The sequence below is a fragment of the Thamnophis sirtalis genome, unplaced genomic scaffold, assembly GCF_051295495.1.
Source record: "Thamnophis sirtalis isolate CommonGarterSnake01/CBP01778 unplaced genomic scaffold, rThaSir2_p1.2 scaffold_5, whole genome shotgun sequence".
Lineage (NCBI taxonomy): Eukaryota > Metazoa > Chordata > Lepidosauria > Squamata > Natricidae > Thamnophis > Thamnophis sirtalis.
This window is the reverse complement of record NW_028261385.1, coordinates 105,651,708-105,676,441: the sequence shown is the minus strand read 5'-3', so window position 1 is coordinate 105,676,441 and position 24,734 is coordinate 105,651,708. Positions and strand designations below refer to the sequence as shown.

Sequence of the window (24,734 nt, the reverse complement as noted above, 5' to 3'; positions counted from 1 at the left end):
TTAGGCTGAATATGCAATAGGTCACAAATGGTTGAGGCAGGTAAGTAGAGACTTATGTCATACCTACCTGTGGTCAGTGGATCTGGCTAAGGCAAAGTTTCAATCCCTTCTCTATCTCTCTTGCCCTCCATTGGGATGTTGCTATTGTCTGAAACTTGTAGCTACAAAACAGCAGAAGAAACCAAGTTGGTCTATCTGACAGGCCACTAATCTGCATTTGTGTTTGCCTGCCTAGTGTGAGCCTTTAAGGTAGGTGTCAGGATTCCAAGTAACTTCCCCAACGAAAGAAGACTCCGAGGCCTGAGGTTTCTCAAAGTTCCATTTTATTAAAGATTCATACTGGCACATCTGGGAAAGCCCAAATCTGAAAGTTTCCAGGTTTTCCCCATCCAAATGAAAGTCCAAGTCCCTGCCCAGCACCTGGATGTCCATCACATGGCCCAATTGGAGATTCCACCCAGTCATACCTCTCCAGGTGCAGGGCAAGATGTCCTTGCCTATCTGAGAAAGGAATGTTATTTTGACTATATATCTCCCATACTCCATATAATCCCCCCTCTCATTTTCCCACAGCATTCAATATGGCAGGCCGGAAGGCCCAATGCAAATAATGGCTTCCAGGCCTGACACTGGGTGCATTCCAGACCCTCCAGGTTAAAGAGTCTTGTCTCGTGCAATTCCTGCCCACTGGAATGATCTCCTTCCTCTGAGATTTGTATGGTCCCACCAGTGGTGGGTTGCAGGCAGTATGCCCCAATACGGGTGTACTGGAGCCTGCCCGGAGCACCGGATACCATTCCGGTACAGTGCTCCAGAGGGCCCACCCATCCGCTCGACCTCCTTACCTGTGCTTTAAGCCTTTGGCACCTGCACTCTGCTCTGCTGAGCAGCTGGAGCATTGCGGAGGCTTGCGGAAGTGTCAGAGGCAAGTATGATGCATGTGCGCACCGCATGCGTCCATGTAGGTGACACCAGGGCTGCTCCAACCGTACCGGTTGGAATAGAATCCGGAACCCACCACTGGGTCCCACCCTTATGTCACTCAGGAAACTAGATGCTAAGGACAGGATGATTAAGGATCCCTCTTTCATTCTTTTGCCTGATTTGATTTCTATTGCTTTAATCTTGTTTTGAATATTTTGTTCTTCTGATCAACTGTGTGAGTTGTATATTTTAGATTCTTTTATATTTATAAATTAGTTCCTTCAGTGTAAGATGCCCAGAGAGACATTTAGAAAACAGGTGGCTTATACATAAATCAAGGCAAAAACACACATTAGTTCCATTGGTGACCAAAGGAGTTATGAAGGCAGCAGTTCCTTGAATGTAAATATATACATATTCCAGCTATATAGAAGGAGGGAATTGGGTCAGTTTTTCATAATAAAAGGAGAGTGATGTTAAACAGCTATGAACTGTTTCTTCAGAAGTTCACTTCCCTATAACCTATTGTCCAAGGTAGTTTTCTTAACCGCTTATATAATTTAGTTCAATTTATTAAATGTATGTACTTAGCCATACTCCCACAATGATTGCCTGTGGAGCAGAGGGAAAAACACAATCTCTGAGAAGTAAGAAACACAGGGGTGGTGGGTGGGTGGGAGCTGTCACTCAGAGTAACACCTTTTGGCTGTTAAAAAGGACCCCCTCTCCCTTCTGTGGGATTTAAAAATAGAACAAAATGGTTCTGCTGCCATTCCATCAATCTTGGCCTTCCTCTTTGGAGGCTCTCTTGCTGGAAATGCCTGGCCACCACTGGCTCAGAAATGTCTATGCTGCTTCCCATGAGAGGCGCAACAGCAGCAGCGTCACCTGAAGTGAGAAATGAGGAAAGCAAAGAAGAGAAATGAGCTCCCAAGTCTAATAAATCCATCACTGGCAAGGCCAGGGCAATGTACTGCTCTTGTCAAAAAAAAATTTGGCATGGGCTGCTGATAAGGGGGGGGGGGGACAGAACATTACAGTGCAGTGTGACACTGCAGGATACTGTCCCTCCTTCGGTTGGGGGCAGGGTTAGGATCCGAGGAGCGAGGAAGGAAGGCAGGAGTCTCTGATGCCAGATTGATTGCTGGCGCAGCAGGCAGTTTCTCTGCAAAGCTCATAAAACTGAAGCTGCAGGAGATTAAGTAGCTCGAATGCTTCGGCTGCGGCAGGAAGGTGGGGCCGAGGAGTCAGGAGCTGAGAAAGCCAAAAGAAGCCACTGATGGGTGCCAGTCCTGAACCCTTGCGTTCCCTGGAAATGCATGGGAACACCCGGTTATGGGTCTTGAACCGAAATAAATCCCTTCTGTATTTATGCTTCACATTTCAGGGAAAGTTTCATGCTTTGTACTAGTTTTAGTAGATTGCTGTTGTTGTTTTTTTCTTCCTCTCTTTGTTTCTTCACACTTAAAGAGAAGCTTGAAAGTATATTTACTGAGTAACTTCTCCAATGATAGACCTGGAGAAAAATCCACAGTTTTGAGTTTATTTCTTTCAAATCAATATTACAGTCATGTCTGTATATAAAAATGAGAAAAATCTCTAGTAGAAAGCAACTTTTACAATTATCTATATTGCTATAGACAGGCTTCGACCTTGATTGTATTACTGCAAGAAAGGAAGAGGGATTCTGGGTAGTTTGTGATCTAAGAGTTTCAGCAGGTGACTTACCTGAGCAATATAAATTGGCTCAACCTTCACAATTCTGTTCCTGTTGTTGTAGCTGAATAGCTCTTCTGAGGGTCAAACTCAGAAATCAAATATATAAATAAATTATATTGGAAGTTTGGCCTTGATGTTATAGATTCTGATTTTCCCACTTTGCTTTGCTTGTCTTTGGTTTTATAAGCCACTGTCTTTCTTCTGCAGATGAATGATGCTACCAGCCGATTGGGCTGGAATCAGTTTTGCCTCTGTCGATGGGATTTTTCAAAAACCTTTTGTCAGTAATTTCTACAAAGTTGCTTTGAGAGTTGCAAAATTCTCCACAGTCAAAATTCTCCACAGTCAAAAGATAAACGGGAACCTTCTTCAAAAGGAGAACATACAGAATGATTTGACAGTATCATGGTTGTGGTGGGCTGTACAGATGGCAAAATTTTGTTTGTGTATTGCAACTCATCCAAGAGGCAGTTGCTATTTTAAGGTTGTATGAAGCTCAGCGTTCTGGCTGTGTTACCAAGAATCCTGTGAATGAGCTCTTGGAGGTGATCTGTCTTCAGAATATGATTTTCTAAAATTGCTTGAGTTTCATTTGCAGAACAGACACAGCACCTGCTATCCTCCGATCACCGAAATCTCAAGCTCTTAGCTAAGTTCTTGAAAGACACAAAGAGTTCAATTTCCATATTACTTGTTCAGATGAGTACAGTTACTAAAGGTGACTTTCCAAATAGCTCTTTCCTTCTTATGCAAAAAGAAAAAAAAGAAACCTCATTTAGAAGCCTCCCTTGTAGAGAACTCAAGATAGTCTCTTTTTGCAGGAAGAAGAAGATATCCTTGAAATGATGGCTGCTTAGTTACATGATGAGACTTTCAAATGCTTGTTTATCTAATTTGTTAATTCATACACTGCCCATCTCACTATCCAAAGTGACTCTGGATGGCTTAGAAGAAAATAAAATCATAAGTATAAAAGCAATTAACATTAATAAGAATTAGAAAAAAAAAGACTAAAAAATAAAGCAGCATGACTGGGTTGGAGAGGAAATCTCTCCTCTGGTCATCTGCAGCATAGAGTGCCCCCATTGGGACCCCCAACCCAACCAGCAGACTAAAATTTTAAGGGCCTTCCAGAAGGATTTCAGCCCCTGCAGCAAGATGTCACATACCTCCCAACGGCCGATAAGATCGCACAGGGTGGGTCTCCTTAGGATGCTGTCAGCTGGACAGTGTGGGCTGGTGGGGCCTCGGAGGAGAGCCTTCTCTGTGGCTGCTCTGACCCTGTGGAATCAGCTACCCCCAGAGGTCTGGACCTCACCCACCCTCATGGCCTTCAGAAAAGCTGTTAAAACCTGGCTGTTCCAGCCGGCCTGGGGCTGTTGACCTTATTATGTAGGGTCCAGCCCCAATCAGAATGTATGCGTGTTGGGGAATTTTTAAATTTTCTTATTTTTATTTTGTTTTTCTTTTCTTGTTCTTTGTAAGCCGCCCTGAGTCCTCCGGGATTGGGCGGCCTATAAATCTAATAAATTGAATTGAATTGAATGTTTAAAATGGCAGAGGCTATGGTAGAAAAGACTCTTCTCTCAGACCCTGCCAGACAAAATTCCTTGATAATGGGGTCTGCAGCACCTCTTCTGTCAGATTAAGTGGGACAGGACAATCCTATTGGGGTGAGATGGTTCCTCAGGTACCCTGGTCCTATTCCACATGTAATATATTTATTTCATAGAAAATACATAATTCCAGACACATTTGCATGATTTTCATACATAGCATATATAGATGTGGGACCTCAATCCTGAGAATGGAGTCTTAACAAAATGAAATTCCACCTCTTCTTAAAACAGTTTAGGCTGTTGAGCTCTCAAACAACATTTTTTTCATGCTACTAAGAATTTTGATGCTGATATGGTGCAATGTGCATTTAAGGAGGAAAATACAAAATGTCCAAATCATTTATTTAGAATCATCTATTTATTTATAGATAAACCTGGGATGTTACATTTACAAATGTGCAGTACAGTGCATAGAGGTGTGGCTCCCTTAGCTAGGAAACAGACATGAGCACTGCCCCTTAGAGACGGACATGATTGGGCAGGAGAAAACTATCTTTAGTACTGTGCACAATACAGAATTAATGTAATTGAATTATGCTTTAGTGTGACGTGGGTGAAGAGGTGATGGGACTGCTTATTAGATATGCAGGTGACATAAAATTGGCTGAGATGGTTTGTTTTAAGAAGTCAGAAATAAAAATTTGATCAAAAAATAGAGTCCACGTGCTTGCTTTAAAAAGTTGCATTCAGGAGCTACATTTGTGCTTGTACATGCTTCAGAGCACCTTTTTGAAATGAAATCTGAAGAGCCACCACCTTATTAGAAACTAAATCCTATGAGGAAAGATGGAGGAAGAATTTGATACCACTCTTCATACACTACTGCATCCAGTTCTGGTCACCACAGTACAAAAAACATATAGAGACTATAAAAAGAGTGCAGAGAAGAGCAACAAAGTTGAAAGGGATCTGGAGACAAAACCATTTGATGAACAATTCAGGGAATTAGGTATATCAGGTGACATGATAGCAATCTTCCAGTATTTGAGGGACTGTCACAGGGAAGATGGGGTCAACTTGTTCTCCACAGCAGGTATCCCCAATCCCTGGGCTGTGAACCAGTACCAGGCTGCAGCCTGTTGGGAACTGGGGTGCAGAAGCAGCAGGTGACCATGTGAAGCTTTATTTGCACATGTGGGGAGAAACCACCCCCTTCCCTCTTCTCCCCCATCACCACTGGTCCATGGAGCCAGAAAGTTTAGCTCCAAAGCACCTAAGGGCAGGACAAGAAGTAATGGGTGGAGGTTCATTAAAGAGAGATCCAACCTAGAGCTAAGGGGAAATTTCCTGTCAGTGAGAACAATGAATCAGTGGAACGGCTTAGCTCTGGAAGCTGTGGTTGCTCCATCACTGGACGTTTTCAAGAAAAAGATTGGACAAGCATTTGTCCAGAATGGTATAGGGTCCTCTGCCTGGGTAGAGGGTTGGACTAGAAGACCTTCAGGGCCCTTCCAACCCTATTATTCTATGTTCTACCTGAAAGGATGTTGTATAGAAGAACAAGGTATATTATCTTTTGATCCAGAATATAGACACCAAATAATGGACAAACATTAAAGCAAGAGAGATTCATAAGTTACAGAAAACTTCCCAAGAGTTAGCGCAATTTGAGGCTGGAACTAATTTCCCCTATACGTGATAGGCTCCGTTTCTCTATTTATTGCAGGAGTCCCCAACCCCTGGTCCATGGACTGGTCCCGGTCCGCAGCATATCAGAAACTGATCCATGCAAATAAGCAAACCTCATCCAAGCAGTTCACAAAACCACACCCCCTTCAGTTTGTGGAAAAACCTCTCTCCACAAAATGGGTCCTTGATGCCCCAATGGTTGGGAGTTGCTGCTTTATTGGGTGTATTCAAGCAGAGACTAGGTAGCTGTCCATCAGAGATGCTTTCATTTGGATTCCCATTGAGTTCAATACCTGAAATAGTCTGTTCTAACTTTATTATTCTTTGATTCTCTGTTATTCAAAAGTGGAATGTTAGTTTTACCAAAAAGAAAAAGAAAATCCCATTTCAACTAACAATTCCTCCATAAAAGGTGTTATGGAATGCTGCATGCCAACATAATTTTGTTATTTAAAACAAGCTGGAAGTATATTAAATAAAAGGTTTAACACTAAAATATATAACTTTTCTCTGCCATTACTTTTTAATATAATCTCTTTTCATTTGTCATTAGAAATAATACATTTTGTCTTTTACTGCATCAAGACCATTTGGACATGCATATTATCAGCCCTCATAAATATCCAAAAGCCATTTGTTAACACCATCTGTTTCTGTATCACGAATTCAATAATATTTTTCTATTTTTCTGTGAATCTCTTTTTCTACAAAATGTGTTTTTACCTCTCTCATTTACTTATTCCCATCTGCCATCTTTTCTTCTAATTTTCTTCCTTGCAGATTAGACATTTCCTCAGTGATTTCTCTAAATTCCTTCTTCCCTATGGATATTCCAGAATTCTGACTTTTTCCTCAAACTTACTTCCTCATTGACATCCTTCCCAGTCCTTGTAGTATCTCCAGCAACGACTGTAATTTAAAGAAGTATTTTTCTTTACAGACTTATTGATAATACACCTCACATCTTTGTGCCATATCTATAAGGCACTAGCTTACCTTATTAAACAATAAAAGCATTGTTTCTCTTGTTCTTCTTATTTCTCACCCAAGTAAAAACTATTTTTTAAAAAAAATGTCTGGCCTGGTTAGCACTTCTCTATCATATCCAGCATATTTCCTTGTGTTTAGCTTTCCACCTGACCATTATCAAGTGATCCCACAAAACACCAACTGTCACTGGGTCTGAAAAACAATGTGTGTAAATGTCAAGAGTTATGTGAATGCTGGCTTTGCCCAAAAAGGTCAAGGTTAGGGAGAATAGAGTAGCTACTTTTTGAGAGTTTCTGGCCTGTCACATCTGAAGGACTCTAGCTTGGACAAGGCTGCTTTGAGTAGCTCTTACCTGGGAAATCAGAATTTTCATTGTTCCAGTATCTAAACTGGAACAGAAAACCTTTGCTAAGAGGTGCAGGGGTGGGGTGGAGGACACAAAGAATTAATCCTTCCTCCAGTGATAGATAGTTCTGTGATATGAGGTAATAAATCACCCATTTGGCACAAGATATGAGACCAGCATTGACACTCAAGGTCAATAGATGTACTTTCCTGTTCCCTCTAAACCAGGGATTCCAAAGATAATCTCAGGGTGTTCACATAATGGTGAAGCACATGGGGATGGGGGTGGAGGAAAGAAGCAACAACTATATTAGGTCAGCAGGGCCATTGCCATCTGGGGAAACAGGTAGAAGAAGGGAGAAGAGAACTGAAGGAATCAACACAATAGGTGAAATATGAGTGACAGCAGGAAACTTCAATGGCAGGTGAGCTTCAACATCCCTTCCATTTTCTTTCTTCTCAAAGTTTCCCCCATTCTGAATATACATATAGATAGATAGATAGATAGATAGATAGATAGATAGATAGATAGATAGATAGATAGATAGATAGATAGGGCAACAAGAATTTCCTGATTGCCATTGGTTGGATGTATATTCCATTCCCTAGATTGAGAGGAACTGCGAAGTATCCTGTATTCTGTAATTAGAGCAGCTTGATCTACAACGTCTGAGCTTTCGAGATTATGTGGAAATCTCTTAACAATTTATTTATCAAAAATGTATAGTACCCTATACAACGTACAAAACTCAAGTTTAAAGTTGTATAATTCAAAGATCTTTGCTTTCTAGAAAAAATGTAAAAACAGAACATTTGTAGCATTTCTGTCTGGATGAGAGATTTTTACCATTCCTATCTTATGCTTAAAAGGGCATCCAGAAGCCACCACCTCTGCCATTTTGATACATTGATGATGTCTCTGAAAATAAGACATCTTTACATTGGAAATTAAACCTTGAGAGGCAGAAGGTTCATAATTCAACAAACAGAATGCAGAATGCAATGGTGAATGTAACATATATCTATAGGAATTACTTTCTTTTACAGAAGTCAATCATTGTTTAAATTCTATAACTGTTATACATATCCTTTGGAAAGAAGGATGGGATAATTATAATTATACTATGGAATATATAGCTCCATTATGTCTGTTAATATCTGATCTCTTACATGATTTTTAAAATCTTTTTAATAATGACTGTTTTTGTAAATATGTTTATTGTTTTATATCCTTCTTGTGTACCATCCAGAGTCATTTCTGTGAGATAGCTATCCATATGAATTTGATAGGTAAATAAATACTTTATTATAAAAGAAATACAAACATTGGGAACTCTTAATTCTGTGTTGTGTCATATTCTGTATAGATAGATAGTGGTGTTTCATAATTGGCCGCTTTCATTTACTTGAAATTTTAAATATCTTAATGCTAGTTATTTACAATTCTGTATTACAGAGCACTTTTCACTTAGCTGTGGGAAGTGGGGTGTTCCCATACACTTCAATTAATGCTTAAGTTAAATCTCACCCTTAGGACATTTCTCCTTACAATAAACTCACAATGAAACAGCATAATAAAATAGCACTGTTCCAATATTTAGAATCGAATCGAATCGAATAACAGAATTGAAAGGGACCTTGGAGGTCTTCTAGTCCAACTCCTTGCTTTGGGAGGAAACTCTACATCACTTCAAACAAATGGTTATCCAATCTCTTCTTAAAAATTTCCAGTGTTGGAGCATTTACAGCTTCTGGAGACAAGTTGTTCCATTGATTAATTGTTTTATGAGGAAATTTGAGGGCTCCTACAAAAATGAGGAGGTCAATCTATTTTCCAAAACACCAAAAGACACAAGAAACAATGGATGGAAACTAACCAAAGAGAGAAGCAACCTAGGACTAAGGAGACATTTCCTAAGGGTGAGACCAATCAACCAATGGAATAGCTTGCCTTCAGAAGTTATGGGTGCTCCATCACATACAAGCAACACAGTTACAAGATAATTTGAAATCTTTACAGTCTAATACTGTACTCTTAAATGCTGAAAATGCAGGATCAAAATACATAAGCATAGACACAGCATTGCAATCCTATTCCAAATTCATAAAATCAATTCTGCTAATTAAAACATGTATTTAAAAATACATAAGAACTCTGACAAGAAACTCCTGCTCTATATTAACATTTTAAAAACTACTTCCCTGGCCTAATCCTGTCAAGAACAAGGAGAGATTCAACCTAGTAATAAGGAGGAATTTTTTGACAGACAGAATAATCAACCAATGGAACAGCTTTGCCTTCGGAAGTTGTGGGAATTTCATCACTGGAGGCTTTCATGAAGAGACTGGACTGCCACCTCTCAGAAATGGTGCAGGGTCTCTTGCTTGGGTGTAGGGATGGACTAGATGACCTACAAGGTCTCTTCCAACTCTGTTAATCTGTATGATCTACAAATTTCTATTGTTTCTGTGCTGACTGCATTCCTGCGGTTTTGTTACTGCGACTAAGTATTTGCCTGTTAAGTGGTTCTTGGCTATCTGTCCAGAGCTATTAACTGAAGGGAGAGAGGAGGAGAAGAAGAAAAAATTCTTCTCTTTTACTTTATTTCCTCCCAGAGTTTTAAAGGGGATAGAATTTTTTTGCTGAGGATATGGCTATGTGGTTATTTCTTCTTTTTCTCTTCCCTTCCTTTGGTTAATTACAAACAAGCAGGAAGGTCTGAGGTGTGTGTGAGCTATTGGAATCAGCAGGCAGGCGGGCGGGCGGGCAGGCGGGCGGGCGGGCGGGCGGGCGGGCGGGCAGTCAGGCAGGCAGGCAGGCAGGCAGGCAGGCAGGCATCCATCCATCCATCCAGCCAGCCAGCCTTGACTATTCAGTTGGTTCGCAGAACTGCACAGAGTTAACAAACAGTTCTCCCAAACCGGTGCGAACTGGCTGAATCCCACCACTGGCAAGGACCATATAATGAAGACTCACTCTGTCAAGTGAAGGAAAAAGAATGCCGAAGCAGAAAAAAAATCAGAAAAACAATGGATGCAAAATTTTGTGAAAAGGTGGCTTATTTTCTTAACTTCAACCATGGCAAGCTTTCCATTAAAAAAAAAAGAGCAACTTTTGATGCAACATTTCTTAAAGTATATTTTGGAAGGAGGGGCATGCAAAAATCCCAGTCTGGTGTCTTAAAGATTCACAAATGGAGAAGAAGTGGTGCTCTTCTTTTGTTAGTTTCAGACTTCTAGGATTCAAGAACATTCTTGTTCAGAATGCAAAATTATTCTCTATCTGTATTGAAAACTGTCTAAAATACTGGCAAAATAATATCTTCTGGCAGATGTGGAAGGCCAGGCATTTTACTTATTTTTAATTCAGACAGCTGGTAGTACAGAATAAAGTGATACATTGTGGTTGTCTATTTCTTCTTGCTTTTATGATTGCAAGCCCCTAGGCCCTTCGGAGTAGGCAGCATACAAATGATTGCATAAATAAAAATAGGATTCAAATGCAGCTGATTCAGGACAAGGAAAAGGAACTATATAATACACACTGAAGTGACAAAATCCACTGGTGCAAGAAAAGATAATAGTTGCTACATTAAGTTTTGTTTTTTAAAGAAGTGTTAAATAAATGAATGAAAGATACGTGTCTCCATTGGCTGCAATTAAATAGAACCTTCCCATGCAGAAGCTACGTACCGTACCTGTGAAGGAAATTGCAGAATAAATAAATCAGTATAGGCCAGTTGCATTCATATCTTGTTTTCAGCTTCTTGGAGACAATTTGATGATCACTGCAGAAAACAGAAAGTTCATTTAGAGGGAATATTCATTTTGCCACTTTGATGAGTATGATGTGTATGATTTGCTGTGAAGTTCTATAGCAGGGGTGTCAAACTCAAGGCCCGGAGCCCAAATCCGGACCATGGGAAACTTAGTTCTGGCCCACAGGGCCACCCTTGAAACAGTGAAGGACCAGCCCGCGGTGCTTCTGCCAGCAAAAACAAAGCTCGGGAGCCCGTTTTTGCTGGCAGAGCGCTCGGCCATCACAGCCCCCCCTGACACGACTGACGTCGAGCCAGCCACACCCATCCTGGCCATTCCCACCCCAGCCCCTTAGGTCAAACTCAATCCTGATGTGGCCCTCAATGAAATCAAGTTGACACCCCTGGTCTATATTGTCTTCCAAATGTCTTGAAGGAGCTTACCCTCTGATGAGGGTAATACAATAGGAGAAGGGGAGGGATCTGGAACTAAAGCTGGGAAAAAAAGAAGTATTAATTTTATACATAGGTTTAGTTATAGAAGAGTTTGGTGGCTAGAGATGTGTGCCTAAGGTTTTTTTTTAAGAAAAGGTGCTTTTTTTTTTTTTTTTTTTTTTTTGAGGAAGGCACCTGGAGCAAGAATTTGAGAGGAGACAGAAGATGTCTCTACATAAAAGGGACCCGTCAGAATAGAATTGTTTGAACATTTTTAGAAAAGCATCAGTGGCTGTCTGGGATTTATCAGGATGTGAGGGGAAAGAAGGCTACCTGGGAAGTAATTTCTATGACTTCTCCTGGCAGTGTTATAGCTGGAGTAAGCAACTCAGGGAGGGATTTAAGGGGAATATCCTTACATTTGGAGTATTTAAAAGCAGGGAGTGTTTTAGGTGGCAGGGTTTTGGATATATGTGAAGAGGGAATAATTCCTGTACTCTACACTGGATTACTTAGAAGTCCCTGCCTTCAGACAAGGCTGCTGCTGATGTAGAGAATTGCCAAGGAAGCCATCAGTCAGTTCCAAGTATCTTAAGTAAGCTTGTATGCATTAGAAGCGGGAAGCCCTTTGACGTGAATATAAAGCTCGCCACATTTGAGTTCCATCCTGCTGACTCCTTCCCTGACTGTTGCTTTCTCCCCCCTCCCCCTTCCACTCCTTCAGGGTTCCCTCCTCTCACACCTGATATTCAATCCTGACCAAGTTAATGCCTCTTGCTCAGATCAGATGTGGCTTCAGAGGGATCATGTGACAGAAGAAGGCTGCTATAAATATAATTAAACCTTGCAATCACTGCCCCAGACGCCTTTGGGGGCAGGAAGAAAAGAAAGTGAGAAAGGCGTAAGAAATAGGGAAGGACAGGAGGGCCAGAAAAGGGGGGGGGGCATGCCTTGGACTGATCAGCTAGGGGGACTTGGAGTTTCTTCTGCGGTGTCCTTGTCCCACCTCAGCAAAAGTTGAGCTATGGAGCATTCAGAGCTCAAGGCAGTTAAGACCCAGAAGGATACCACGCTGTGGGGTGGTGCCCCCCAATATGACTACGTCCATTATGACAATTGCACCAGTTATGGGATCCCATCTGAGGATGGTGGGACTGGAGATGATACACACTACCAGGAGAAGGCCCTCAACCATATCCAGGTAGAGTGGGGAATATGGAAGGTATTCTGGATCAGATTGCTTAATTCAATGTCAGCCCAAAGTTCAACGTAAGGCATTAAAAAAAAACTGTGTGTGTGTGTGTGTGTGTGTATGTGTGTGTGTGTGTGTGTGTGTGTGTGTGTGTGTATATATATATATATATATATATATATATATATATATATATATATATATATATATATATATATATATATATATATATATATATATATATATATATAATGTTTTCACTGTGATTCACTGAATTGGAATTTTAATGACTTCTATCAGGACACCCTAAGTGATCAAACTGCTGACATGAGGATAATATAGAAAGAAACTTCAATATCTAATTCCGACCATGTTAGTTCACACTTATATGGTATGACTAGCATTAAAAAGCATTTAGGATGATGCATATGCTGTATTGAATTCTGAATAAATGTTCTATAATCTTGAGGATACCAGTTGTTATGCTTTGGAAAATGCTTTAATGTGCATTGTGGTTGAAATATCCTCCCTGGAGGTTTTAAGAATTAGAGAGCTAAGACATGATTCTTTTCTCTCTGTCCTAGAGAAAGTCAGAGGCCTCTGTGTGGAAGATAACAATCTAGTGCAGAGAAAAAAGGCAGGGTTTTTTATGTCTTTAAAGGAGAAGTTCCATATTACGCATATAATGTTACCATATTTCAGATATTTCATAGAAGCTGCATGAATGCGTACATTTTACACCTGAAGATTTTGTTTCATTTGTAATACCTTTGTCCTTGCATGCAGAGTGCTGTTTCAGTCTTACAGTAGCTCTTCCAAAGCTGATATAGGTAGTCCTTGACTACAATTGAGCCCAGAATTTCTGTTGCTAAGCAGGGCAGTTTTTAAGTGAGTCATATCAAATTTTATGGCATGGTTGTTAAGCGAATCACTTGTAATTGTTAATAACTTGGCTGTAAAACAAATCTGGCTTCCACCGTTGATGTTGGAATGATGTTGGAAGCCAGTTGGGAATATCGCAAATGGCGATCACATGACCCCATGACACTGCAACTGTCATAAATATGTGGCAATTGTCAAATGCCCAAACTTTGAACACATGACTGAGGGGATGCTGTCAAGGTTGTAAGTGTGAGTACCGATTACAAGTCACTTTTTCCAACGTCAAATGTTTGCTAAATTAATGGGTGTAAGTCAAGGACTACCTATATACTTCAAAGGTTTTGGACGATTCTCTAATGAGTGCAACTGGCCATAGCAATTAGAAATTATGAGAACAGATCTAATATAGCTGGAAGAGTCTAGATTAAGAACACTTCTATTACAATAATCCTAAAATAGAATAGAATAGAATAGTTTATTGGCCAAGTGTGATTGGACACACAAGGAATTTGTCTTTAGTGCATATGCTCTTAGTGTACATAAAAGAAAAGATACATTCATCACGAATCATAAGGTACAATACTTAATGATAGTCATAGGGTACAAATAAGCAATCAGGAAACAATCAATATCAATATAAATCGTAAGGATACAAGCACAAAGTTACAGGCCTGCAGTCACAAGTGGAAGGAGATGGGTGATAGGAACAATGAGAAGACTAATAGTAATAATAATGCAGCCTTAGTGAAGAGTTTGACAGTGGTGAGGGAATTATTTGTTTAGCATAGTGATGGCGTTCGGGAAAAACCTGCTAGAGATGGGCTAAAAGCAGCCATCCAGAAGGCATGAGAAGACTTGGGCTTAGTTTCAGATTTTCAAAACTATCACACTGTTCCTTGCAATGCCCCCCGATCCATACGGAAAGCTTGATTTTTGTAATGACTTTCATGGAGGCCAGATGTTAAAAAGGGAATGCAACACTGGTAAAAGCTTGATTAGAGATATAATGTTTTAGATTTCTGGCCTTGAGTAGATTTGGGCAAGAATCATTCTGCAGCTAAGTCTCATGTTTTGAGTGTATTGTGAAAATTAGTGTATTGTGCAAAAAGGACATGTACGGTTATGGATTAAAATAACTTTTGTAAAATAACTTTTATAAGCCATGGCAATAGCTGTATAATTTGGGGAATTACTAATTTTCAACACATACATTTCTTTGACCATGCATGTTGGCAGAGGTGGGCTGCACTTACGTTCACAAGTGGTTCACTGGTTGCAAGCCTGCACGTACTAGCTTTACTCACAAGCATCCCTTTGGGAGGGAAAAAGAGCTTCAAAGAAGCAGGTAATCAACTCAGGCAGCTCCGGTGAGTAAAGTAGGGGCGGCGCGAAACTCAGCTGGACAGCGAGGGTGGAGAGAATGAGCCAGAAAGTTAGTTATAAATGGATGGTTTAGCACAAGAGCAGGTGTGTGGGCCCAACCAGCGAGCGAAGCTAAGGGTTCGCCCAAACCATGCCCACCACTGTATCTTGGGAAAGAATGTTGGACTCCATGCAAGGACAGGGACATGAAATGATATTGAAAAATCTTGATAATGGACAATTATTAGTGAAATGTTTCCCTCTTCACTGGCCTCAGCCATCTTCCTAGGGCTTTCCTGTGTGGGTGTATAGTGATTTTTGACACTTCATAAATAATGCAAATTAAGCCATGGACCTTAGGAACAGAAACAGGCTATCACTTGTAGTTGATAACTGAGCCTATTCTAATGATAGTAATACGTTTATATTTTCTCAGCTAGATCAAAGGGATAAATTCCCCCTCCTGACTGGTCAATGTAAGGCACTATGTTGATATTCGAGTCTTTTCTACCATCCTCAGACCCATGATAGCAGAACCCATGATCCAGTGTGGTCATGTAAATGTTTACATTGATTTGCCTCTTAGTAATGTCTGATATAGTTTATTTAATTTATATAACAACAGCATATATACTGCTTTACAGTGCTTCACAGCTCTCTCTAAGTGGTTTACATAGTCAGCATATTGCCCCCAACAATCTGGGTCCTCATTTTACCCACCTCGGAAGGATGGAAGGCTGAATGGATGGCTTGAGCCTGGTGAGATATGAACTGCCAAGTTGCAGTGAGTCAGCGGAAGTAGCTTGCAGTGCTGCATTCTAACCACTGCGTCACCACAGCTCATATAATCATCCATTTCAAGATTGGGCAATTAAAACAAAATAATTAAACAATAGAGCCTTAAAAACATTTTTTTAAAAACCATTTAAATCATAAACGTAAACAAAACCATGGAAGAGTGCATTAAAAGTCTCATATACAATATTTTAGTCTAACTTGCCACTTGTGGTTTTATGATACAATCCCATCAATCCTATGAGCAAACATGGCCAATGGACTGCTGCTGAGGAAGTAGCAATTTTAGTTGTGAGGTGGGGAGATCAGCAACCAGAGAGGGGGCTAATATCAAAAAGGTTAGTTAAAAGATGAACATTCATACAATTTAATACCATATTTTTCAGACAAAATTTAAAATGAAGTTGCTAGACATTAATCTCTAAAATGGTCAATACTCTGTTTACCTCAAGTGCTCCAAACTGGAGATGCAGAGTGAGGGAGAAGTGAAGTCAAAATAGCTGAAATATGGTGAGGAGAAAAGAAGAAGCAATGGGGTAGAAGCCAGTGGGACATTAGTCATCCACTTTGCGTTCAGGTTTTGACGTCAGACTTCTGGATATAAGAAACGTACCTATTTGAATGTTGAGATTAAGGTTGCAGGACATTACGCATCGCTAGGGTAAAACTAAGCAATACAAGAGTGGTGGTTTGGCAAAAATATAGGGGGAACCCAGGACAGAAATACCAAGGAGCTCAGTGCAACTCATGACTAAGAGATTCCACAGGAGACTTTGCAAGAAGTGAGACGCTTAGGTTTAGGATAGAAAACAAAACTGCTGATGAGCTGACCACATGGGACTGATTAGGAGCAGGTACCCAGGACCAATGCCTCTTTTTCCCCTTCTTTCTCTTCCCTTTCGCAACTTTCTTAACTCTTCTTTTTTTAAAAAAACTATAACAATTCAATAGGTATATAAAACAAACACAGGTTTGCTCTTCGGCTAAATAGATTGGTCCAAATTTATTTGTGAGAGCACCAATCCTTGTTTCAGATGGACTCAAGATACGTGAATCGCTAATAGTCTCCGGGAACAGCTTATATAAACAGTAAACAGTAACAGAGTTGGAAGGGACCTTGGAAGTCATCTAGTCTAACCCCTGCTCATGCAGGAGACCTGTACTAGGGATTCAAACCACTGAACTACTGACCTTTCTGATCGAAAAGCTCAGTGTCCTAGCCACTGAGCCACCTAGTCAGGCTTATCAAGGAATAGCCAACCGCTGGCTTAAGGTTGTATGTTCAGCTATTCTTATTTTTCTGCTCTAGGTTATGATTCAAACTGGATTCATTATTGTGAGATGGTGGGAGGCTTGAGGACTTGGTGTGTGTGTATGTGTGTGTGTTTAAAATATGTGGGACTGGAGAGATATTTCAAAGAGTGCCTTCATTTTGAAATGGAGTGCATCTTGATACCAATTAATGCAGAACAAATAATGTGAGAGAGGTGCAACCTTTATGCACTGTTTTTAATCTGCTCAAAGCACCTGCATGCAACCATCTGCATTGAATCATCTGAGGGTCCTTTTGGCTCAAGTATCTTCCTTACCATCTTATCCTACAACTTCTCTCTTCCCTTTCTATTTTGTCATGTTTTTTATTCCTCCAATTGGTTTTCTGTTTTATTTCAACAGATTTAGGTGAATCATCCAGTGGTGAGCTAACTAAAAGGAACCACTTCTTTGGAATGACAGTGATGGCAAACCTTTTCGGCACCCAGTGCTGAAAAGGGAGCATGAGCACCAGGGGTGGGTTCCGGAAGCTACTACTGCTGGTTCGCTCATGGGTGCACATGCGCTTGATGCTCACTGTGTGCGCATGCGCTGCTGTCAGAAGAACTGATTCAGGGGCATGGCAGGCCTTGGTCACTGCTGGTTCCAGCGACCCAGGTCATCCAACCACTACCAGTTCAGCCAAACCGGTCCAAACCCACCACTGATGCACGCTCCTCTGGGCCACAACCCAGAAAAGGAGCTGCCCAAGGGGCATGCGTGCGCTGGAAAATGAACTTCCGGCTTCCAGTGCGCGCTGGCCAGCTAGTCTTCTGTTTACTGGCCTGCATGTATGCATGATGATCAGCTGGCTGGCACGCATGCTCATGCCGGAAAACTGGAAAACCAGCTTTTCCAGTTTCCGGCACTGCCGCATGAACAAAGGCTAGCTGATTGTCATGTGTGAATGTGTGCCAGAAACACAAAAGAGTAATGGGTGACGTTGCATGTGCCAGGAGAGATGGCTCTGTGTGCCACTTCGGGCATGCATGTCACAGTTCGCCATCATGGATAGAGGATGTGGTGTGCATTAATTTAGTAGATGTAGAACTGGATCAAAAATGATGTGATTTATTAGGATTCTTCAGGTTTTAACTGTCTTGCAGAATATCGCCCTATTTAAAACAACCCCTGAACTGGAAACATGGGCTCATTCTCCAAATATTTGAAGGGTCCAGCAAGGCTCCTGGTTGTCGACAGGAAAAGAAGCCTTAGCTTTGTGCAGTGATTAGGTTGTAAGATAAGAGTAGTAGCGCCAACAGAGATTCTTGTAAGATCATCATAAATTGCAGACTCGTGGGCTTTCTTCTGATAAAGCTCCCTTTTGTAGTTCTGTTTCCATAATGAAGGATGAAGACTTGCTTTTGTCATGTTTTTAATTTATTTTTTGCTCAACAGTGGATGTTTACACCCTTCAGATATCTGAGGCGGTATCATATTGCTTCTTAGTCATCATTTAGCCCAGCTTGTTTAATCTTCCTTTTCACATCGGGCTGCCCAGCTGCTCTCCAACAACTTTTCTGGGCCTTTTTGGCCCCATGCCTGCCACTTGGCATAGCAACATATTGGAAAAGTCCTCTTTCAAGTTTGACAGAGCCTGCTTGGAGGGGAAAGAGCAAGCGTGATGTTCAGCATTGGCAACATGACTTTCTGTGTCCTCTGTTTTTGGGGCTGAATTAAGAGGTTGTGGGGGGGTGGAATAGAAGGAATACTTGAGTTTGGCAAGATTTATTGTATATGTCAATATGCAATCATAAACAAATATAACAGATGTTCCAAAAAGCTATTTAACTCCATAGGATTTAAATGGATAAAATTAACATTGACAATAAAGGAAGTGTATTTTAAAAAGTGTATTTCTCCCCAGCTAGGGAGAAATAGTTGTTGGGATTTCAAGGGAAAACTGTATCTTTCTCCATATTTGGTGGCAGATAATATTCAGTTCTCAATGCCTCTCTTGTGTTGGGCTTATGGAATAAAGTGACAAAAGGGTTGTAAAATTGAGTGTGACTCACTTAATAACCATATTGCACAGTGACAGAATTTCCAATCCCAATTGCCATTGTAAGTCAAGTACTACCTATTTAGGACCTCCAAGATGCTTATTTTTTGTGGGGAGGGGCAGGAGATTTCTGTGCCATTTTTAAAAAATCTCGAATGGCTCAGAGACATGTATTAGTGAGATGGAGTGACATAGAAATTTAATAAAGAAATAAATTCATGTTCATTCATGTCACGTTGGAGATTACACTCTTGCAGATTTTCTCATCTGATTCAGACAGTGGGTTGAACATTCTAATAATGGTCCATCAATTTCCTTGTCATATTCAGATCAATTTCTGCTGAGATTCATGCTACTCGTGATCATCCTTCTGCAGTGATTGGATTTTCAGAAAATTTATTCAATTTCTCACTGGCACTTTTGCAGTTGCCTTCTTTTCTGGTGCAACATTGTTTAGAAGATAGGCATCATGACCCTAATCTAATGCATTGTCTCCCATTGAGCTCAGTCCAGTTGGTTCTCTATTGTCTATGCTATGGAGCAGATCAGGGAGTAGTTTGCTTGAAGACCCATAGTGAGACTGATGAGACACAGGGAAAATCTTTTTATTGTGCTAATCTGGCAAAAATGATGGTTAGGAAAGGTCACCCCTTAATAGCTAAGAATGACATACTTGCAAAGCATCCAAAGACAAAAGGATCTTGTTCACATTTGTTCACTTCTCACAGCAGTAACTGTGAGAAAGATCTAGGAGTCACTTAAGTTTGAGCCTGCGGTATGCTTCAGCTGCCAAAAATGCCAAGACAGTGCTAGGCTGTATCAAAAGAGCGATATCAAGATCACATGAATTGTTAGTACCGCTTTATACTGCACTAGTAAAACTATACTTTGAATCAGTGGTGGGTTGCTAACTGGTTTACTACCGCTTTGCTCATTCTTGTGCGCGTGCAACGCTGCTGCTGCTACTGGTTCGACTGAACCATGCCAAACCGGCAGCAACCCACCTCTGCTTTGAATACTGCATCCAGTTTTGGTCACCACAATACAAAAAAGATGTGGAGACTCTTAGAGTCTAAGCAGAGCAGAGCAACAAAAATGATTAGGAGACTGGAGGCTAAAATGTATGATGAATGGTTACAGGAACCAGGTATTTGTAATCTAATGAAGAGATGGACTAGTGGTGACATGATAGCAGTGTTCAATTATTTGAGGGGCTGTCACAGAGAGGGGGGTGTCAACTATTGTCCAAAGCAGCTGGGGACAAGAAGTAATGGATGAAAGCTTATCAAAGAGAAATCTAAACTAGAATTAAGAAGAAATTTCCTATCAGTAAGAACAAATAACCAATGGAACAGCTTGCCTCCAAAAGTTGTGGATACTCCATCACTGTGGTTTTTAAAGAAGATATTAGGCAGTCACATGTCCAGAATCGTATAGGATCTTTTGTTTAAGCAGGGAGTTGGATTAGAAGACCTGCAAGGTCCCTTCCAACTCTGTTATTCTGTATTCGTAACAGTTACTGCTTTTATTCACTCCCATGTTTTCTCTAGTGATTTCTAGTAAGCCTAAGCCATTAAGTAAATGAAATATAGATTTGCTTGATTGGGGAGATGCATACTTTCCCTAATTATTTATTTTTAGAAGTTAACATTGTAAAATTCAATGCAAATTTATAGCATTAGTGTTAGATTTTTATGATTGTGTTATCAAATCAGTGTTGACTATTAGTGACCACATTGCTAGGTCTTCTCCAGGACAATCTGTTTCCTAACTGATCCTTCAGATCTTCCACACCGGAGCTTAGGCAACAGCCCTTCAGATTTATTTTTATGGTGCATCTATTGCTACTATAACTAAGTCCATCCACCTTGGTGCTGCTTATCCTTTTTTCTTTCCTTCCGTGTTTTCCAGAACTATGTACTTCTCAAGAAACCTGAGTCCAGAATATAACTTGATAACTTGAACTATTTTGTCCATCCTTGTGATAAAATACAAAAGTAGTTTATCATTGTTTTCTCCTACATGGTATAAAATTTTGACTTTGCCATTGTCGTTATCATTCAAGTGAGTATTTGCCTCCAGCATCTTCCTATATATCATTGCTGCTTGATAGAAGTGTCTGCTTGCTTTAGATGAGCAGATCGGATGATCTTCACGTCTTGGGTGACCTTGCTGGGAATGCATACTTTTTGTGTATATTCCTGGTATTCTGTGATCATCTCTCCCAGGAATGCTTCCTGTCATGATGAGGCATCATAACAGGACTTGAGGGTTTGGGGTTAATACTCCTGATTGCTACTGTTTGCCAGGACACTCAACTGTGCTCCTACTATGACAATTTCCCACAGTTCCCTCTGCTAATTACTCTTCCATCCCCTGCAATCACCATGGGAATGAAAAAGAAGGAGAAGAGTGCTGTGATTGGTGTGTTCTATTGATGCTCTAATTTGAGATGCTATGGCATCTCCTAGCAGCTCTCAGAAGGCTAACCACAGAGAGCAACAGCCACTTGGTACTTCAGCCTTATTGCAGTCTGAGCAAAGCACAAAAAGGATGAAAAAAATGTTCTCATTCCATTTGCACAAGATATCTGGCCGAATAGTGAAATCTGTCTTCAACCCTGTTCTGCCCTGGATTTCAGGACAACAGTTGTTATTGTTGTTGTCATCACCATCTCCATCAGAAACATCATAATCAAATCTGTATCCTGCAATTACAATTAACAAATAAAATTATTAGATTGAGTTAACTAGTTATCATAAATAGGAAGTCACAACATGTACCCCTAAGAAAAGGTTAGGGCAGAATACAAGTCCTGGTGGAGTGCATTCTGCACGTGAGGGCATTAGGGTTGATTGCACAGTCAGCCAGATGTTTAGGCTGGATTTGGAATTTTTATCCAGTTATGTGGAATCCAGCTATTTAGGATAGGCAGATGTTTTTGTTTATGATATTAAAGATATCATTCCAGGATGTAAGCTGCTCCAAGTAAAGCTGCCTTTTGCAATTGAGTGATGATGATTTTGTCAATGCCAACACTGTTCAAGTGGTACTTCAAATATTTTGAGATTGGACCCAGGTACTGCAAGGTCCACTATCCAGACTTTTTTTGGTCCCTCTTATCAAAAGCTTTTAAGTCTGGGGTGTTATGTGACAGATTTGTTTGAATTCTAACATCCTACAGCATTTAGCTCTTGTATTATTACGGTTCATTGCCCAGTCAGTCTCCTGTTTAGACTGGCATTTTTATCCACCGTTCCCACAGAACTGGGATATTATCATTATTATCATTATACACAACAGTGTGAAATCACAGCTGCTAGTTCTTTAGCGGGGGTTGACCTTCATATGCATCGAGTCCTTCTCAAGAACCTACTGTAGGATGTTGTAATGTATGTTGTAGTATATGAGCAGATCCAAGCACTGGCCTTTTGTAATTGACGGAGATTTTATCAATGTGCAGATTCTAACCTAATCATTTTCAATTACTTTTTCAATTATACATTTCCACCGGTTTTTCATTTCTGGCACATGATAATTTTTATAGATGTTCAATGAATCATTTTGATGACTGTGTTATGCAGTGGTAGGATTCAAAATATTTTACTACCCCTTCTGTGGGTGTGGCTTGGTGGGCATGGTGTGGCTTGGTGACCATGGCAGGGGAAGGATACTGTAAATTTCTATTCCCTCCCCACTCCAGGGGAAGGTTACTGCAAAATCCCCATTTCCTCCTGATCAGCTGAACTCGGGAGACAGAGAATAGATGGGGGCAGGGCCAACCAGAGGTGGTATTTACCGGTTTTCCAAACTACTCAAAAATTCTGCTACTGGTTCTCCAGAATTGGTCAGAACCTGCTGAACACCACCTCTGGTGTTATGTCATTGTTTCTAATCTTTGTATGACCTTCTTGCGTGAGCTGAGTATATGATCAACTACTTCTTCTCCTTCTATGCACTATTTACTCTTTGAATCATTTGAAGATTTTTTTCAATTTTGGCCGTGATTGCATTAGTTCAAATAGCTTGCTCTTGAGCAGCCATAATCCTAAATACCCACTCCAGTGTACTCTGGAGAAGAGTATCTATTATCTATTCACTCACGGGAAGAATTTCTTCTGAATATAGAAGACTTCCCATAGCTGTCTGTCCACCAAGCAGATTTTTTAATGTAAAGTTGTTAGGACAATATCTCCTGAATCTAGAACTCAGGCTTGTAATGAAATTAGTGACTGGCTCAAATAATCACTTCCTAAGCTATTAAGACTTTTAAAAGTTCAAGTTAGCATTTTAAATGCAAATCTTTTAACAAGGGAATTATGTGGTCCTTGTATCTTGAGCAGCATGTTGACACTCACATCCTACTCGGAAGGTTGAGAGTTCAATCCTAGGTAGTGGCAGATGTTTCTCTCTTAGAATTTGACATCAGGAAGGGCATCTGGTCAATAAACACACAGCTCCCTCCAGTCACCCTGACTATACCCCGAATTAAGGGATGACAGGGTTGTAAAAAGGGAGGTGTTTTAAATGTGTCCTTGTATTATGCTACAGTTAATATTCCATCTCTTGCCTTTTACACCAGCTGAACTTTCTGGACACCCTTTAAGCATAGTCCAAGGACCTCACTTTGCAACAATCAAGTCAGGATGCAGCAAAGCCATAATTAACAGCTTCCAGGTTGAACCAGCAGGAATGGTTGCAGATGGAACATGTTTCTGTAAATTGGCTCCTGATATTTGGGCATCCAGAGATAATTGGGGGCCAAAGAGCACTCCTACAATGTGAGTTTGCTTTTGTAGGGAAGTGCAACTACATACAAACCAGAACTTGGTCCTCCCTTAGTTTTGCCTCAACTGTCATCCACCAGTCACTTCCTTCATTCTTTGAGGAAGGCAACTCTCCATTCTAAAATTTTGTTCATGTCTGTTTTAAAGCCTGTTTTCAACAGGATTGGAAAGAGACGCATTGTATTAGTCTGTGAATGTTCTAAAGTTCTTTGAACTTAAGATGCTATTTAAACAATCAAATCCTGGAATTAAAAAAAAACATAAACTACACTGTTGACAATAGTGAACAAAAATTATAGGGTATTTTTGGGTAATTAGGTAATTTTTAAAAAGCCAAGATAATTCAACAGTAAAAGAAACTCACTACACCACACAAAATGATTTTTTATGGACACATATGCTCAAAGAACCTCATATATTATGGCAGCTTTGTTCATCCTTTTCATTCGGGGTTGCAATGCCAGAATTCCTAATCCACCTGGTAGGCATCAAATCTTGGCAGCATCAACCTTTGGCTCTTAAGGAAGTCCTAATTAAGAACATCTGAAGCAATAGCTTTGAGGAACCTTTAAGAGGTAGCACAATTGATGCACAGGATATAATACAAGTAAGCTGTATTCAAATGGAAGGGAATGAACTTATTTTAAAATGTGTTCATAAATGGCCAGCTGGTTTTTGTGTGGGCTTCCTCCTTGATGGATGATTCTTGGCAGGTGGTGCCCAGAAGCATTCAGGGAAATGAAAATGACAAGCAGTTGAAGTCTTCTCTAGTAATTAATTTGGCAGCATGCCCAAGTCATTCATTAAACACAATAAAAACAATGAACCAAAACTAGCTCAAGAGAAGCATGGAGAAGAGGTTTTCATAGGCAACATAGTCAATGGACACACTAGGTAGGCATTACATGGAACACATGCAAATGCAAGATTATATCTTACTCTACATTGTGCAGGTGAAATGGTAACACACAAATATTATGTATA

At 40.3% G+C, this 24,734-nt stretch overlaps 1 protein-coding gene across 2 annotated transcripts in view; it reads left to right on the top strand.

Moving 5' to 3' along the window:
• The window catches only part of CLCN1 (chloride voltage-gated channel 1), a 105,331-nt gene that overhangs the window by 27,104 nt on the left and 53,493 nt on the right, over positions 1-24,734 (top strand). The window contains exon 1 of one of the 2 annotated variants that reach the window (XM_087716404.1): positions 12,287-12,620. The exons of the other annotated variant lie outside the window; for it this stretch is intronic. Within the exon in view, the coding sequence (XP_087572530.1) occupies positions 12,444-12,620 (177 nt within the window). The 5' untranslated portion in view covers positions 12,287-12,443. Of the gene's footprint in view, positions 1-12,286; positions 12,621-24,734 lie in introns of those variants that run through there. 2 annotated transcript variants of the gene reach the window in all.